The sequence below is a fragment of the Struthio camelus genome, chromosome 2 (genome assembly GCF_040807025.1).
Source record: "Struthio camelus isolate bStrCam1 chromosome 2, bStrCam1.hap1, whole genome shotgun sequence".
NCBI classification, from domain to species: Eukaryota; Metazoa; Chordata; class Aves; order Struthioniformes; family Struthionidae; genus Struthio; species Struthio camelus.
In genome coordinates, this window is record NC_090943.1 from 9352526 (window position 1) to 9367529 (window position 15004).

The 15004-nt window shown below is 43.1% G+C and overlaps 1 protein-coding gene across 5 annotated transcripts in view; it reads left to right on the plus strand.

Moving 5' to 3' along the window:
• Nucleotides 1–15004, plus strand: part of DPP6 (dipeptidyl peptidase like 6) — a 581229-nt gene that overhangs the window by 292552 nt on the left and 273673 nt on the right. The window contains exon 1 of one of the 5 annotated variants that reach the window (XM_009682029.2): nucleotides 14161–14305. The exons of the other annotated variants lie outside the window; for them this stretch is intronic. Within the exon in view, the coding sequence (XP_009680324.2) occupies nucleotides 14249–14305 (57 nt within the window). The 5' untranslated portion in view covers nucleotides 14161–14248. Of the gene's footprint in view, nucleotides 1–14160; nucleotides 14306–15004 lie in introns of those variants that run through there. 5 annotated transcript variants of the gene reach the window in all.

Genomic DNA, 15004 nt, shown 5'->3' on the forward strand with positions numbered 1-15004 from the left:
ATGGATTCTGGACTGTAAATACACCGCCATGTCCCACTATGTATGGATCAGAGGTTCTTATTCATGAATGACCCTTTAGAAGTGCCTTGTATGAAAGCAAAAAAAGCCCTGTACTTTGACGTACCCCCTAATGCTTATTTTACACAAGTTATAGGTGTGCATTTCTGTAACACTGAGATGCAGGGTAATCTAAAGACAAGAATAAAGACCAGATGGCTGGTCCCTAGCAAGGCTGCAGACTCAAAGTTTTGGTATCAGAGCCCAGTGCAGTAAGTAGAAATACAACATCGAGTTCGGTGGAGTGCGTGTCAAACCCCAACAGGTGTCGGCTGACTGACAGAGTGTGGGCAACTGCACCTCTTAAAATCTTGCTCATCCCAAATGGAGATATAACAGGACCGAAAGCTATTGAGTGCTGATGTGAATCATTCAGGCTTTTTGTATCCAGGAAGGGTACTTTGAAATGGTCTATGAAAGGGAGGGAGAGATGTGATGCTGCAGACACAGAGAGAGCGTTGTAACGCAGGGTGCCTCAGAAGTGAGTACCAGAGAAAGAAATGTCTGTCCGACATCGTAGTCAGAAAAAGTCACTAACGGTAAAAATGATGTATTTGGAAAAAGAAAGCCGTGAGCTGGGCAGATGGCAGGCAGAACGCTCCTCTTTATATTGCAAGTTATTTTCACCAGGGACTGTTGTGCAGAAAACATCTCCAGCCTGAAGCATGGGGAAATCCTGGTCTGTGAAGCTCCTGGGTGCTGTTGTAAAGCAAGCAAATAAAAATGAGTTTATTTTCCTTTTAGCTTCATTACAATGAATTCTTAAGATGGCTATATTGATTGCGTGCTACTCTACTACAGCTTTTTTTTTTTTGAGTAGATGCCTTTTGGTTTTATCTTCAGTTCTCAGAAATGGTTTTTCATTTATACTGTATCTGTGTTGTGCTTCCCTGACTATGTAAGGAGGCTTTAAAATGGATGTGCATTGTACTTACAGCCACTTATAGCCACTTTACAGAGCCAGAGTAATGTCAATAGTCACAAAGCTATAGTGACTGGGAGAAAACATGCAGGAATGTGTCGGGATGGAAGCGCTATCAGCCTTTTAAAACAATCGGCTACCTTTGATTATAGAATTTTCAAGCTCACTTGTAGTGCCAAATTTGAAAATTTGGAGAAGAAACTTTAGTTTCTGTGTCTCCCAAGACAGTATTCCTCCCAAGTAAATTAACTACCGCTCTTTCCTCGTCGAAACAGAGGCCGAGTGAAAGGGTGTCCTGGAACCGTGCTGCTTCCAGGCAGTGTGGGTTCCACTGTGTCAGCAGAAGTCCTCATCTATCATAAAGTTTTACTCTACTATCTGTGTCTGTGAGCTAGTAAGCCTAACTTTTAATAGGGAGAAAACTAAATCTTTTAAAAAAGGTTGCTTTAAGGAAACCACTTGGAATCCTCCAACTGTTTTGCTGAAGAATATATACAGAGTAAAGAAAATGATATTGCAGTTTATTTAGCAGACAGATACAAAGGGAGCTCACTTGTATTATGATTCATGTCATCCTAATGGGCTAGCTGATAAGCAAATGGTCTGTACATGAAAATGCAATGCTGGATGGACTATGAATGTATATTTATTTGCTTTCTACTACTATCCCAAGATAAGCCAAGGATCTCAGGCCAGTATCTAACTTATAAAATGAATTATTTCATCAGGCATATGTCATTCTACTGCCAGTACATATCCAACATGAAATCCATCTATCCAACTATCCAACATGAAATCAATCTGAAGAAGATACTAATTTCAATCTTTCAAGACCACAGCTGACTTGTCTGGTACTTAGGTAACTTTTAATCACGTGCAACTTGTCCCTGGCATCTGTGGAAGGAATAAACTGTGTTGAAAATAAGATAACTCTGTTCTGGAAAACTTGTCTCCCTGCTTCACTTCCAGACATAATCAAAAACTTGATCTGCTGGTTAGAAATTTCCCATTTACATTGACTACCCTTCGACTACTGGAAGGCGCAAAGCCATTAGATCAAGTACTGCTTAGGAATCCTGTCTGTTAAAGCTTTTTACAATAGCTTCCCTTTCGTGCTCAGATTTACTGCAAGCATGGGTGTGTGTACTTTTCCCATCAATCTATAAGGCTTTCTCCTCATATTAATCCTTTCAGAGAAGCTGTGACTTGTTCTCATATCACCAAACTGCAACACGAGGTGAAAAGTAGTTAACCAACTATTTAGTGATCTAGATTGCTCTGTAAGGCAGATGGAATTTGTCTGTTTTGTTCATTTTGTTTTTCCCCCACTGGCCATCTTCCATTTCTATTATTCCAGGCTCTCGCAGCTTAAGCTTCTAGATGTCCCATTCTGCAGCCACTTCTCACACTAGCAGAAGTCTTGATCTGTAAAGAAGGACAACAGAAATGTAAAGAGTGCTCATTCCATGAGTAAACATAAGTCTTAAGCTGCCTTACTATCCCTGGAAAATATTTCTACGATACTATTTTGGGGTAGTATTTCTGGTGTTCTCAGTTGTGAGTAAAATCTGCCCGTTGTTTTAAAATGTCTGATCTGCTCAACAGAGCACCACAGTGAAGGGTGGTGCAACTTCTTTTTTCAAGTGTCAGAGTCTATGTAGAGGTGTTGCAACTTATTTTTCAGGTGTCAGTGTGTATATGAAAGTGAACCTTTATAAGCTTTCCTAACGCAACATATTGTAGTTGCAGATATTTCACATGTGGAAAGTAACACATTGGGTAGAGCTAGACAGAGACCCAGGGCTTTCCAGAAAAACACGCTATTTGTGGTCCAAGCATGTGATTCTGGTATTGATTTGCTATTGACTCCTATTTCTGACAGTCAGCTAACAGGTTTATATTCCTTTTCCATTTATCCTGCAAATAGGCCATAGGCTGTGGTAGTGAAAGGCCTGACTGACAACGGGGAGATAGAATGGACGCAGCTCTTTGTCTCTTTGTGGGCACTGTTGTGCTGTATTGTATTTAAGCAATTGCTTGTCGTCTTTGCATCTGTGATGTACACATCGTTTTTTACACATTTTTTATGTATTTTCTCATTTTTATGTGTTTTATGTATTACATGCATTCCATTGGTGTACCTCACAGACATATACATAATCGCATATATGCTATGTATTTGTGATAAATGAATGGTTCTGTCTGCAACATTATCAAATTCAAGTTAAATTTCATACTTACATGGTTTCCTAAGGGATATATCTTTAGGGAAAAAAATGTCTATTGCATAGTTAGGGTTTTTGTAAGAGCTGTGCTGCAAAGTTAGAGAACTTTCTGTTAGTCTCAGATGTTTCAAATTCCTGTCTTGTGCTACTCCTAAACTAAGAGAAATCACAAACTTTTGCATAAAATAATTTGGAGATGTGCTCATCTATTCAGCTGTATGCTGCTTTGAGATGTTTGTGCCGTTATTTCTTTTTCTTTATCTTTAGAATATGGTAGAATGGAAAGGTTGCAGCTGCCATGTTGAAAATAGTGTTACTGGAGACAAACACACTCAGGAGTATTACAGAAGGGATGTGTTTGTTGATTTGGGTTGTAAAGAGGAAGGTACTATTGAGTACATCTCAGTTAGTAGCTGTGATAATCTGTGGAGGCTGCTGTATATTATAGTAATAGTCACGAAAAATAGTGAAGCCATTCTTGGAACTCGTTAGCTCGGTGAACTGTAGTGGGATAATCTCAGTCATACTGAGATGTGTGTCCTCAGTCACTTAGTGAACGGTGTTTACTGTGCCTGGAACCCTATTGTAGCATTTAGACATTCAGAGCATTTAGAAATTCAGAGCAATTCCTGTACCCAAATCTCTGCCGCTTACTGTTGCTGCTTCATCAGCAGCTGTTTGACCTCAGAGTAACAAACACATGAGATGGGAAAACACAGGGAGTGGTTTCAGACCCTGATAAGAGACCCTGTGCTGCCTTGTGCCGCCACTAGTCCCAGAGATGGTGTGGACATGAGCGTGAGCAGGATGATAGACTGTACTTCAAAGGGTTAAACTATCTTCCAGTAGGGAGAAGCAGAGGTGAAGTGCAGGCACTCTTGGTCTCAAGTAGAGACTTGAGGGCCTTCACGCCTCCTCTGCCTGCCATACACTCAGCACTGTTAACTGCCTGTGCTCCAGCTCTGCCTGAGAACCTGGAGTGGCATTGCTCAATACCTGCCACATCTCTGCACTCCGTGAACGTTATCAGTGCTCTGTAAGGGAGGATATCTTACCTGCTTTCAGAGGTATGATGCTGTGTTCAAGGCTCACCTTTTCTGAAGATTTCAGTAAGAGTTATAGGATGTATAGGTCTTATACAGCATTGCTACATGAATTTCAGTGTGGGAAATTCTCCTGAGTTACCAGTGGATCAAATAAATGGATGAGAACAGGACCTGGCTGATTTTTACATTATTTGGTTTACTTGTGCTTTTTAGGTTTGCTTATTGTATGTGTTTGCGCAACATGCAGTAAGCTTTCTACTTTCTATACTGATTTCAAATGAGTTAAGAATCTGGTTTGACACAACGTTCTTGGAACTGAGGACTCTCCTACTGAGGCAGTAAAAACAGATATGTAGTGCTATCACACTTTCAGAAAAGTGGATCTCATCCACTGAAAACTAAGCCTTTCAAAGATGCTCCAGGTGCACATCAAAACTTGTGGTTAAATAGTAATACTAAAAAACAGAGCAAGGGATTGTTCTGGTTTCTGCTAGTTCATCATGAGGAAAGTGGACTATTGAGGTTGTCCCAGTAAGAAGTCAACTCTCTGTTCATCTTCCTCTTTTTTTCCCCCCAACCTTGGAATAAAGATATACCTTAACGCTTTGTTAAGAATTCTGGGTAGACTTTTCCATCTGGCCTATTTTCCATAAATAGCATTTCCACTAGAGGGCATTCAAAATACTGGTAACAAGTTTCAGCTGTCATCTGCTTTAGGTAAATATATTGTGCAAGACATGCAATCCAGAAATGTGTCCATGGCGTGTGTAATGAAGCACAGCAAGGGAAAGTGAATTAAGTAACATGTGTTGCTTGTTTTATCCAGCTAGTGAAGTGGAGTTACTCCCAAGTGTTGCTTTCTGCCTCTTCCTCACATCTTCAATGACTTGAGTACAGGAATCTGAAAATATTTTAAGTTTTTGCCTCCTCCAGAAATGGAAACACGAAGTAGACAGGAAGCGTCTTGAAAGTGGTATGCCTGTTCAGAGAAGACTAAGTATCTGTAGTATTTCTGTTGCTTAGACTCTAGAAAAGGCTATTTTGGGGTGGTGGAAAAGCTTATCTACAACAGAGCTAGTAGGAATGCAGCAACATATGTTTACCATAACAGCTTTCATTCCAAGAGATCTACGAACACTTAGATGGGGGAGGAAAAAAAAAATCGCATCAGTATACCAACATTTGGAGCCATTGCAGCCCACATCGGTAACTCGGGGCAGGGAGTGTAGGAAAACATCACAAGCCATCCAGCTCCAGCCAGCAGTCTGGGTAGGCAGCAAGCTAACACTCAAGATATTAGTGCAGGTGCCAGAGTTGACACCCTTGCGCTTCTTGGCGTTGTGCTGAAACGCTTGTGAGAAGCTGTCGTTAGGCTACCGTGGCGTTCAAAGGATCACCGCTCGTTAGGATCCCACAGCGTCCCACCTTTGGGCTTGTACCCTTCGCCGCAGGCTGTAGCAGGTCAGCCCTGCTGACCCTATGTGATCTGATGGTGACAGGTGCTGTGTTTTGTCTTTGGAAACTGAGGACATTTGGCCCTTGTGCCTGCATGGCTTGTAAGACCTCATCTGATGTGGTGGTATAACTTCCAACGGAATGTGACACTTTTAAGATGAAAGTGTATTGTATGCGTCTATCTACTTTAACAGTGTCAGTATTTTACATAACCCCGCTATTGAAAGTACACAGATCATGTTGTAAGTTCAAGTATTTTTATCTTTTCTGTTTAAAGCTGACGTAAAAATAAATGAAAAATAACAACCACTGCAATGAAAAGTATACTTCATAAAACAAATATTTAAAAATCCACTTGCTCCAGCTGTGACTTTCATGTATGAGGATCTCAGGTGATTGTATATGCTTACATAAGATCTCTTTCTCAATGTTTTCATTTAAAACAGTCATCATCTTACATGCAGATCACCTATTCATCTTATAAATCACTATTGTAGCTAAAAATGAAGATGAGGCTCTCCCATTTCCAAGCACTAGGCTACTAAATAATCTAAGGTGTTTGAAGATGTGGACTCTGTTTGACAGTAATTTAGGGGATTTATTTTGTTTTCTCTGTGACTGTCATCGCTGGCTATCTCTTTGCATTTCTTGATTTGGGTATTTGAGCCGTGAAATATATATTGTGGCTATTCCGTAGAACTAATGTTTAAATAAAGCAAGAGGGGGAGAGGTACAAAGAAATAAATCTTTCCACTTACTACTTAAAGCAACAATGAAAAAACCCTACTGAAGCAATGAGGAATGGATTCTGCTGCTATCCAGAAATAACGAGAGAGGGGAAAACCTGTCAGTGAAGATTGATCCCTAAGAATATGGGGAGCAGAAATACTAAGACAGGCTGTGAGGAGGCGAACTTTGAAAAACCGATCTGGAGGCTATTCACAGCTGGCACTGAAGTTGAGGCCTCAGGAGTCTCTCTCGTGCAGATAAACAAGCTAGAATGAGGCATCTGTTGCATTACAGCTGCCAAGGTCACACCAGCAGGAGCAGATGAGGGAAGGAAAAAGCCAGCAGCAAGGTTCATATTCCTAGCAGCAATAGTGCATTGCCAAACGACTATGGCAATGCAAAGCGTGTGCCTTTTGAGGCTGTACTGATGTATTAAACTATATTTGCTGACTCAGAGAATAACTCCATGGTGCATCAGAAGTAATTTTTGTCAAATATAATCCACTTAAGCTGTAAAGTCAGACTATTGGAACACATGCTTGATCTTTAGGGTAAGCAAACTGAAGTGGATACCTTTCCAAAAGAGGGAAGGGCAGAGGTGCCTGTCGTGTTCCACAGAATCACGATCCAGTTTAGGCAGGAAAGTGCTATGCAAAATAGCTCTAAGCTACTGACAAGCAAGCAGACTTCTTCACAGCTTGCATCCCAGCATTGGTTCATTTGTTTACCAGGAACTGTGGGATTCTTGAACTTGGAACAGCACTGAGAAACAAGTAGTGGTAGAATATGGTGCCTCAGATTAAAACTATTATAATCACTTCAAACCACCTCCCTATGCTCAAGTTCAAAAAGAGGAAAAAAAAGTGTAGACAAGGCTCTGTAATGTACAAACAGTAGTAACACAATGGGACAGGTACACAGACTCATGAGTCACTCTTACCACATTAGTTCTCTCAGCATCCTCCACTGGATGTGGAGGAAGACTGAAACAGACAGCAAGAGTCCTCAAGCTTGTAGAGCCATTCTGAAGTTCATCCCCTGTAGGAACAGATATTCATCCCAAATACCAAATTCATGAGCACCAACTAAATAAACTGACTTTAATGTCTTAAATGAAACTACCACACCAAATTGCTTTCTTAATGATCTTGGCAATGGAAATGTGGTGTATTTTAATCTATAACTTTATCCTTATCTGTAACTTTATCCATAATCCTACTATTGCCTCTAGCATGCTCAGATAACCTGGAAAATCATACATTTGAGTGGATCCCCAAACCACAGAGATCCCCAGTGGAACCTCTCAGAATTCATCTGAGTACAGAGGCTCCCTCATGACTATCTCTTGGCAGAACTCACTTGTTAAAGACAACAGGAGAGAGATAGCAATAGCAAGTCTGTTACAAGATAAAGGTAATTAATACACTTCCTTAAAGGCCAAAGCTTTTTCCTCTTTTATATAAAGTAATTTCTCTGTGATGCCCCTTGACAAACTGAGAAGCCTTGACTAAAGATAAGGATTACTTTGGGAAATGATTACATGTTTTTATGATCTCCTACTAGGTAATAAAGTTGAGAGGCAGCACTGGAGATGGTATGTAACCAATACAGATGCTCTGAAGCCTTCTCTAGGAATAGAGTTGCATGTCAGCTGATCTAATTGCTAACTGTTCCAAATCCTCAGTTCTGATTGGGGTCATTTGCTGTGCAATAATGTAATATTACTCTTTTCACATTCTTGGAGAGTGGCAAGGCAAAAAGTGTGCTTTCAAAACAAAATGAAATTCTTCTCCTCCAAAGCTTATTCAGATAAGCATAGAACAGAGACCTCCAGAACGAACAGCCAGGATGTCTTACTGCTTTGGTGGCATCTAGAAGCATAAACACCTGTAAAGAGTTGTTAACCAGAAGGAATAATAAGCTTCCCAAAGATGTGATATGCGTCCTGAGCTTCTGAGATCTACAGGGCAGGATGCTACAGGGTCTTTTGCCTCACAGGTAAAGACCAGTGCTACATACATCTGTGAAAAGCAGATGCATGTGATAAAACTAATGGGCTTTAGCACAGGAAAGACATGGAGAGTGGCCATATTTAGGAGTGAGATTCCCCTAATAAACAGGTGTAGGGATGGAGAGTGATTGGCAGATACTATACCACTGCGATTGCAGAGCAGTGTTTTTGAATAGCCCTTTTTGAGGGTGATATGCCATTTGAAGGCGTATACGTACTAGGTAATTCAGCCCTCATGGTTAGACAGTGCTCTCCTGTCTCATATGTGAGGAGTGCTTGACCTCCAGCACAGTCTCTAGTGGTAGAGCACGGATCCCTCAGACTTGCCACATCTGGGGCAGAGCAACTCAGAACAGAGAAGGGCTGTGTTAGAGCTGTTTGTGAGGACGAGATGCTGGTGCAGGGACTGGGGAGAGTGAGATGCATCTCAGGAGAGTGAATCAGTCACTGGTGCAGGACCATGATGATGCTATGGATAGCCAGCTTTGTACAGACTCTTTTGTCTCGTTTCCCACTCTTTGAAATCCTCTAGGAAAGTTGGAATGGTGGGAGGATAAGGTGGCTGCAAATGTATTAAATTAGGCTCAGAGATTAAATGGACTTCCCTCAGCAGGAGTATGCCACTGATTTTAGAAGCGTGGAGCACGGTTCAATGAGATCTTCTTCTCCAGGCAGTTCACTGTTGCTGGAGGAGCAGCCAGCCTTGTGTCCTTGTCCTACAGTCTCCTTCCTGGAAAGCAGCAGCAACTGAGCGTTGCTCCCCTTGCATCCTGTCGGCCTATTTTGATATAATTAGTCATCTTTCAAATGACTGAATGCTAAAATCCGCGGCTACAACGTTTTTTACAAGCTCTTCTCACCCTTCTATGGTGGGTATCTGTGCTGGCAGACTCCTTTTCACTTACTAAGTTGTCTTACTGATATCTCCTGGCTCCATAATACTGTTTCTTAAAACCTGCAACCTATAGGACTTTTCTTTTGCCTCCTAGATGTGAGGCAGCAAAAGGAGTTTGTGCATTTGTTTTTACATTGTCACAGATTGCCAGAGTACATGTTTTCTTGAGCTGTGTGCCTTTCCTGAACTCCTTCACCTGGTTTGGACATTCAGGAAGGGTAACAGGAACTGGTACATATTAATTATGAAGTGCAGAGGGACTGGCTGTACAAAAACAGGTTGAGTAGTTTTTTCTGCTGGAGGTATCATATTACAGTGCTCCAGGCACTAATGGCTTAGACCACTAAAATTTCACATATGTAGCTCCCCAAGGGATCTGGTCTTTATCTAGAGAAGGGAGAGCAGCAGTAGGCTGTGTAAAGGTGTAGTTAATCAAGCAGTATTCATTTCTACCCATTGGCTTCAACTTCCTTGGTGTAGTAATGAAAAGGGAATAAATAGCCTGGTTTGGCATAGCTAGAACTCCAGGTTTCAAAGGAGCAGAAGGGCTGTACCTCCAATAACTCAACCTACTGCTGCTGAAGGCATATTAGTGTCCTTGCTTAACCTGTGTACTCTCTTGAACAGATGTGTGCGGCCAGGAGACTCTCTGCATGTACGGGCTGCTGTTGGATCTGGCCTCTCTAACACATGGTGCATGTGAATGGACTGTCAGGAGTTTGTGCAGAACATTGCTGCTTCCTGTGGAGGAGCTGCACTGGATCTATAGTCAGCAGAGACATCCATTTATAGAGAGGGGAAGGATCAAGGATAGCTTTAGTAAATAGATCTGCTCAAAACTTTCCAAGAGTAGTAACAAAATGCTTCTCCCTATAGCATGCGCAGGTGTAATGCGTGGTGATACCAATGACTATTTTGGTATAGATCTTAAGAGTGCATAGGCTTTCATAGCAGTGACTTTTTAACATTTTGGTCCACTTAACCTTACAGAACCACTGCATTATTTTCCGATTGTAGCATGCAAGATGTGCAACAGTCTCTGATCATCAGGGAGAACTCATGGGAGCACATTTTGAGAATGATTCTAGACCACAGTTCTGTTCTTCCCAGTCTCCAGGAACGAAACACTTCCCTTCTAGCAGTAAAGGTTCTATGACACACACGTGACTAATTTGTTACAAGGTAAATAAAAATGATTTGTCTTACTGCAGTGCTATATGGTTTTGTTGAAATGAGCAATTTGGGTGAAGATGAGTTGAGAGTCTGGGAACAGGTCATTTCACCTGTCATTTGCTCTCCTTTTGATGAAAGGAAAAGAGGCTATCTGTCTTCCTAAGGTGCTGGAGGACCTAACTGATGTCAAGAGTGGGGATACCATTCCGGTGGTTGTAATTGGTGTTTTGGACATGCAGCTTTGTTAGTAGGAAGAGCTATCTGTGGTCATAGCAGTATACCTGCATTTTTCCAGTGGTTACCTAGTATAAAATTCATTCATTAGCAGAGGGATGCTCAAAACCTGAGGTCAACTCCCACAGCAGAAAGCAAGCTTGGAGAAAGCCCTTCCCCTGCAAAAGGGTTTGTCTCAGCAGGCCATTCTGGGTGCTGTGGACTAGCAGCAGGCCTGATGCATCCTACAGCCCAGCAGGGAGGAAAAAAGTGCTGTATCTCTTGCTGTGATTACCTAGGATGCTGTGGCGTGGGGTAAGGTGGGAAGGTCATACTCCTGAGGTCCTTCTCTATCAGTACCTCCTACAAGACACTAAGTGTTACTGTCTATGTAAATCCTTCTACCTGGGTAACTGCTGGGGTTGGCAGAAGCTGATCTTGTCCTGTGATAGAGAAGTATTAATTTTTCATAACTGATGGCTCAGCCAAGCAATGAAGTTGGTACCCTAACATACCATGGAGATCAGGATACACAGCCTCAGCCCTACTAATATGAAAAAGGATAATTCTGTCCCTCTTAATCACTATTTCTGAACGGCAACAGCCACTGCTTGCTCTCCTAATGTCTCCTCAGGAGGCCTGTTTGGCCGCTCTCCGAATCCCTGTGATTGGGGACGGGCAGTGACAGAGGGCTGGAGGATGTGGTTGTCTCCTGCTTCTGCATCCTCCTGGCGGTGAGCAGTGTTATGTGGACACTGGAGGGGGTGAACCTCCACCGCAGGCTTGGGGATGACGGAGAGGTACCAGTGGGCAGAGATACTGGAGCATTTCAGTAATACTGGGATCAGTGTGCCAAAATGTTAGGACGTGTAGTGAAAATGCTCAGCATCACAAAGCACCTAGGCAATGAAGCTGAGCCACGTGCGTTTGCATAGTTAACTGCTGGGCTAATTAGCACAATTAACTCGTTATGTATCTGACAATAAGCTTATTGGAAGAAATTTGAATTGTAAGGAAGAATGGTCATTTCCACAGCTAGTGAAAACTCTATCTTAAGTTGTTAACTGTGAAAATTAAAAATGCATGGAGAGGGTATGCAAAGGTAAACAAATAGGAACAAATATATATTTTTTTCAATAAATGTGGTGTTAACAAGTCCAGCGGTTGCCAGTGTAAGTACTGAGGTGTCAGTAACACAGTGAAAGGGACTATGCAGTGAGAAGGATCAGTTTGGCAGAAATTTCCAGGGTATATTGTAAGGAAGTAGAAAAAGAAAAATGCAGTTTTATTTACTTTGAAGTCCTCCTGGAAATAAAAATAGCAAAAGTGTGGAGTAAACCAACACTCAATTGCTACCTACAACAGGTAGAAAAACAGATTGCACCAATTGGAAAATTCAAACTGATTCAGTTGTACAAGACCTTGAAAGTAATCCTATTCTGATGGCTGGGGAAAAATGTATGAGAGAGAATAGCCTCAGTATAAACATTTACACAATATTATGACTGAAACTCTTGAGACTAAGGAGACGAAATTGCAGTGTATGCTGGGACTATCATAGTACAGCCCAGCAAGAGGTTGATACAGGCTGTTAGAACTGAATGTAAATTATTGCTTCTTGTTAGAGAGGTGTTATTCACTTTTTTTAATGAGCTGTTGCCTGGACTCTGGCATCAACACCAGATAATGTTGTCCGGTTTCCTACCAGTAAAATTATGTATTGCAGATTTTCTGTCAGTGTATATGACCTGATGCGACGTTTGATGGTCAAAATCCAGAAATACTTCGGAGGTCTTAATGGTGGTTAGCAGACAATCTCCAGGAAAGCTCAGCCTGCTGTTGATCTGTCCCTATGCTGAGGATGGAATTCATTCTGGGTGTAAGGAGTACTGCTTTCTGCTGAGTTGTGTTCTTGGTGAACGTGATTTTGTATAACGAATCTGTGATGTAGAATTGAGGCTCAAATGGGGCACAATCACTGGATTGTCAAAAAAATAGTTTGATGCCCTGTCCCCCTTCCTTTAACTTCTCTGCAGACTTGGTGGAGATCCCAGCAGTACATGACTGAGGAAACATTTAGCTTTTATACAAAGCTACAGCACAGATGTGATCCAGTCTGCTGCTCTGGGCCTGCTAGGAAGGAGGTGAGGATGAGGTGAAAAGCAACATCATGGCAGGCTCACCTCACCTGATGTTGAGGTGAGCTGGGGATTGATGCAATCCCCAGCAAATTTAGAACAGCCTTCATGCTGCTGTAAGTTTTATCCAGCTGCATGAGATCCCCCGAGGGTCACTGGTGCATGATACTTGCCTTATGCATCGTGCACACCCCATGAACCCCTCCAGCCCTACCCATGCTGGCAGCAAGGCAGGGCAGTGGTGCCAAAAGCCTTGGCTGACAGCTCTGCCATGTCAAGAGAGATCTCTGTTGCGCCAGGCAGCCGGCGGGGAGGTGGCTAAGCCAGAGCAGCGCGACACAGGCAGCGTGCACCTCGCGTGCGACTGGGCAGCGTGACCTACATGGCAGCTTGAAGTTCGCAGAAGGCAGCAACGGTAACTGAGAAATGCAAAGTATCCCCCACGGGATTAGGGATGTAAACAGATGTTTGAAAGTGCCACCCTTCAGCAGCCAGGCAAGCGGCTCACCAGGGATCGCCTGTGCCGCGTGCATCCCATCGCGGGAACTGCTCCCCCCGAAGGACACGTTGCATCCTCCCCGGTTGCCGCCTCTGCACGGGAGATGGGGGAGAGAGGGGTTTCCTGTTGGGTGCGCGTCGCACCCTGGAGCGGTTTGCTTTTGGAGATGGGGTCTGCAAGCAGGTGTGGGTTGCGGGGCATTTGCATAGCAGCAAATTGCTGAGAGGAGATTGAGAGGAGAGCTCTTTCTGCCAGAAACGCTGCGTTTGCCAGGCTCTCCCCGCCACCGGCAGAAGCTCAGGGCACGCAGGTTGCGGTGGGGGCGCCTTGAATTCCCGAGCCCGTGCGCCTGCGGCTCCTTTATCCCGTTTGCGGGAGCGCAGATGACTGCTGAGCTCCATGCTGCACCTTGCGAGAGAGGCACGCTCTGCTGCGAGCCGGCCGGGGCATGCGCAGCGCTCGCGCTGCCGCCGTGGAGGTGGGGAGCGAGGACCACATCACTGTCTCCCAGCTCGGAGCTGCCAGTTGCTGGTTGCCAAGCAGTTATCATTGTTTCTGTGACGATTGCAGAGGCTGTTGCTAATTGAAGAAGCCCCCACAGCATCCTTTTTTTCCTGCTCCTTCTTCTGCTTTTATTTTAGAGGCTCAAGGGGGAAGGCAGCTAGACTAGTGCTTTTTTGCATTGCATTTTTATGTATTTCTTCTCGTGGGGGTGGGAAATTTCTCGGCTGCTGATTAAGTGATGGACTAGTTAACTCATCCTTATCCCTTTAGTCTCTGTGTGTGCGTGTGTGTCTGAACACATACACACACACACAAGCTTACACACACACAGACACGCTGTAAAATCCTGTTTGGCACTGCAGTGGGCACAAATAGGTGAGCATGACTACAGCCAAGGAGCAAAATGCATCAGGGAAACAAGCCCAACAACAAGAACAGGTAACGCTTATTTTCCTTGATTTTTTTTTTTTTTAAACAAATACAGATTTGTATTGTATAGCTGTTTCTCGTATGATTTTTATTTTTTTATTAATTTTTTTTTTCTCGGTGTGTGTTCCTAGAATTGTCAACTGAGCCACCAATCAGTGGCGAGAGGAAAGTACTGGGTAGCTGGGTTCAAGGTCTGCCTTCTTGGTGTGTGTGCGCGCTGGGGGGGGAGCTGAAATTGTGCTATTTTTAACAGACTGCACCGTTTTTTCGAAGCTGTAGAGGTTTGTTCTGTAACTAGTTGTGCATGTGTGTGTGTACGGTGACAGTACATTGGGACAGCGGCCCCTTCTCACTGGAGTAATCTCAGCTTTGCATTAGGAACGTGCGAGGCTTTCTACAGCTACTTTGCAGATGGACATGAAATTGCAAAAGTAGGTTTCAGCTACTTTGTCATGTACTTTCAGTGAATTTTTAGCCTGACATTTTCTTTGAGAGGCACTTCAGGGTACAGCGTGTGCTGGGAACGTGTGCACAATCAGTATCTGGGGGCAAAACCCAGCCATAAGTAGGTGTAACTCTTGTTGACTTTGAGAATTGCAGTGCTTGCAACATATCTGAATTTGATTCATTTTCTTTCCCTTGATAGGCGCTTTATATGTTTCTGTAGAGGTGGAAAGTTCAATACTTAATTTTCTCTGTCATATCTGG